Genomic DNA, 3,611 nt, shown 5'->3' on the forward strand with positions numbered 1-3,611 from the left:
TGCGCGATGCCACCCTTGGTCCCCCCTTCCAAGATAATGTACTAGTTACCTTTCGTTCAGGGTAAATTTCCAGGTTATGGCTGCTAGTGACCTGAGATCCATTAAATTTCATGAAGCTTATTTGAAACATGACCATAGAAATGATCCTCATCGAATGATTATTGAAGTCCGGTGGTTGGTAGGCGTGCTATGACTTTGACCAGAAGGAATATTGCAGTGAATAAGGACAGTCATGTGCTGATTTTTATTTCTAGAAAGAGCTCTGTATCATGTGGGGTGGTTTGTGTACAATTCAAACAGAGATCCATCCAGTTCCAGACCGATTACTAGAGCACCATTTCTAAGAGCCAACAACGAGCCAGAAACTCCTCTGAAGCTATTTTACACACGTTTCCCCAACCATTAAGTTGTAAAGATCCTCACAGCCTGAACTAGGAGCATGAGCTAGAATATGCATGCTTAAACCCATGTTCAGGAAATTAATCACGTATGAGGACTCTCAGATCAAATTAGTTGCGCTGACTTAAAATAATCGAGCATAGCTGCCGAAGTGCTTGTACACCATCTCTGGAATGGTCGGATATGTGGTGATCATGCACTTGCCGCTGATTTTGAAGTAAGCGGATGACGAAACGATGTCGGTTTAGAGACTAAGCATACTCACACAAGCTGCCGTTCGTGCTTTGGTTGAATTCTTTGAATTCGTAACACTCGGAGCAAGTTCATCCACTTCCTGCAACCTCAATATGTATTCCCAGGAGGAATGGCATGTCGCGTTATTCTCTGTACCACCTCTAATTCTTTAAGGAAAATAAGAGACTCCGAGGGATTAAGCAGGTTTTGAAGATGTGTTATATTCGTAATAGCACTGTTATTTCCCCACCAATTCATGGCGAATCGGAGTCCATACTGACCGACTTGTGCCCAGATGATAGACTCGCTTCCATTTCGAATGGCCATATGAGCGGATCCAACCCGTACGCGGATTGGTGGTGACGAGTGCTTTGGTGGAGGTAAGTTTCCATGGGTGCGTCCCCATCGCCCATGACCTGCTCCCGTTCCTCCTCGGATGCCGTAGTCGTTGTTGATGTGTCCATGTTGTTCAGGTAACTGTGATTGTCGCTCTCGTTTTCTCTTCCCCTCTTGCATGAAGCTGCGCCTTGTATTGCCCCTGTGCACCCCCCACCCACTGAATTCAATTCTGTTATAATGCTGCCGTCTTCACAGGGATTCATTTCAGCAGTGGTGCGTTTTTTAAAATCTGGACTTCTGATGCGGCTACCTTGAAATGTAGCTTGTTCGTCATCATTGGCCTCAGCAGACTTGTCCTTTCCCTGGGACGGTCCAGCGTGAGCAGCACTGCCTGCCGGAACCCGAGTGGACCGGTTCCGTCGCTGTGCAGTACTGGAGCAGGTGTGTTTTTCCACGTATGTGACTTCAAATACTGTGGGGTCCGTATCGGTAGGTTGCACCATCTTCTTCGCACGGCACTCCTTCACGCTACACTTGTAGTATCCTCTAATGTTCCCATCCCCCAAGGTTAATCATAAGAGAACTCGGCCGTAACAAGTTATCTTTCAAGCAAAGACTATAAAAGCACAGAACAAAAAAGATCTCTACATAACACGTCAACGTTTCACAATCTAAGCTACGAACACACTCCGGTTAGCCAGAATACCATAAGATGCACAACCTGCGCATGAAGAGCACAATAACCTCTCTCTCTTTCTTTTTCTATCTCAAACTGAAAATGTGCACCAACCTGCAATGGTTAGAATTTTGAATGGACTTGTTGCCATATTTTTTCCAGCCTCTATGGCCATCATCAGGAATCCCCTTCTTGGCGTCGTTCAGTTTTTGTAACACCACCTCCACCTTCGTTTCATTCCCGCTCAATTTTCTGGGAATGTTGCCAACTGTCATCAGTACGAGGACATGACAATTCTCTCATGTTGGATAATTTTTTATAAAAAAAACAACAAGTATGGGAAATGATTGTCACCTGACATCAGATTTCCCACCGTTATTTCTCGCTCGGTTCGCTCGGAGAGGCGCCTTGTTTATGTAGCTTTGTTCCTCTGGAACAGACTGATTCTTGTCGCCACTAAACGTCGAACTCATTCCCCCATTGCTGATTTGAAAAGACGACGAACACTGTCGAGGATCCGACGGCAAAGGAGGGGGTAAGCTCGTAGAATCCATCGCCCACCCTGTCTCCGCCAACATCGGCCATTCTGAATGATCAACCTGCATGCTCACCGGCAAACGGGAAAATTTTTGTCCTTGTTGAGGCTTCTGCCGTTGTTGCGAAGATGAGTCTTCACCTGCATCATACCAGCACAATTGATCTTGCTCCATGACTAACCCCAACAGATTTCCTTCACACGACAGAAAACTGGGATAGCTTCAAGCATACACGACCATCGAACATTGGGCTCGCTCTGGACGTCGTCAGCAAGTCTACTTAGAATTCAAAGACTCGGATTCATTTAGTGGTTGACGATGGCTATTGACACAGCACCTTGCCAAACTCATGGACTCGGGCAGTTTGGCACGACTTGCTCACGCGTTCTACGTGACCTACCCACAATTGACAAGTAGCCCGAGTCGCCTAAATTTGTAGACTGTTTTCCTTAAACCCAAGCTTCCAGGCTAACCAGCGCATTTAATCATCTGCATGCCAGCTTGCTCATGAAATCTGAGTTGCAATCAACATCTATTCACCCAACGGGTCGGGCAGTTAGGACATAACAGAAGTTCGATCAGTACCTGGTGGAGCCGGGGGAGGCTGGAGCTGGGGATCGGAGTGGTCGTGAAAGAGAAGATTGTTTGGATTCCATGCGCTGCCGCTGTGGCTTTGGACAGTGAAGGGGTGTGGGGAGAGTTGATCCTTACGCAGCAGGACGCGAAGAGGACTCAAAGGAGTGGGATCATTCAGTCTGGGTAAGGAATGCGAATTTTTCACTTGAAGCTTTGCCGCTACGGCTGCTGCTGCTGCTGCTGCAGATGTGGCATCGCTGCCTTTCGGGTAAGAGGACAATATTGCTGCACTCGATGAACTTGCCATGGATTGCTGCGCGGAAGGGGAGGGAGAAGAGGAAGCGGACGAAGTGTGCAGCACGATCTCCCGGAGGCGACAGAGCGCGAGGTGGCACCAGTCCATGGAGTTTTCTATCTTCGATTTAAGTACGCGCAGGACAGGAGGAGAGATAGTGTTCAGGGAAGTGGCCTCGACGAACCCCGCCGCACCATCTGGGAAATTCACTGAGAGCAGTTTCAGCAGTTCTTCCTGATGCACGATGGCTCTGCTCAGCATTTCCTCCACCTTCTGGACACAATGCTCCGACGCCCACTGGCCCCCTCGCCAACGCGGCACGTTACTCTGCCGCATTGAAATCGCCATCTTCTCAACCTCCACAATCTTTGTAACAATCTTACCTCTTTCTGTTCACCGCATGTCGAGCTATCCACCGCAATAGCTGCCAACGGGTCCCGCACCTGGGTCGTCCGCAACGCAGACGCAAGACTGGCTACCTCCTTACTAAATCCTAGCGATTCCTCGTAGACAGCAGCAGCAACAATATTTGCGAAATTATCGTCTACGCGCATTT

At 48.2% G+C, this 3,611-nt stretch overlaps 1 protein-coding gene across 3 annotated transcripts; it reads right to left on the bottom strand.

Annotated features, from left to right (window-relative positions):
- Nucleotides 1-211: 211 nt before the first annotated feature.
- Nucleotides 212-2,503, bottom strand: LOC112283423 (uncharacterized). 3 transcript variants are annotated; one of them, XM_024522061.3, is made up of 4 exons: nucleotides 2,003-2,502; nucleotides 1,763-1,900; nucleotides 1,283-1,518; nucleotides 212-1,171 (listed from the first exon to the last, which is right to left on the bottom strand). In XM_024522061.3, exons 1-4 carry the CDS (start codon nucleotides 2,356-2,358, stop codon nucleotides 888-890), a joined length of 1,014 nt encoding a protein of 337 aa, XP_024377829.1. In that variant the 5' UTR covers nucleotides 2,359-2,502; the 3' UTR covers nucleotides 212-887. The 3 variants fall into 3 exon arrangements, with proteins under 3 accessions (XP_024377829.1, XP_024377828.1, XP_090107360.1); XM_024522060.3 differs by having other exon boundaries at nucleotides 212-1,189; XM_090251234.1 differs by having other exon boundaries at nucleotides 212-1,518; nucleotides 2,003-2,503.
- Between the last annotated feature and the right edge of the window lie 1,108 nt (nucleotides 2,504-3,611).

This window comes from Physcomitrium patens, chromosome 6 (genome assembly GCF_059467195.1).
Source record: "Physcomitrium patens ecotype Gransden chromosome 6, ASM5946719v1, whole genome shotgun sequence".
Lineage (NCBI taxonomy): Eukaryota > Viridiplantae > Streptophyta > Bryopsida > Funariales > Funariaceae > Physcomitrium > Physcomitrium patens.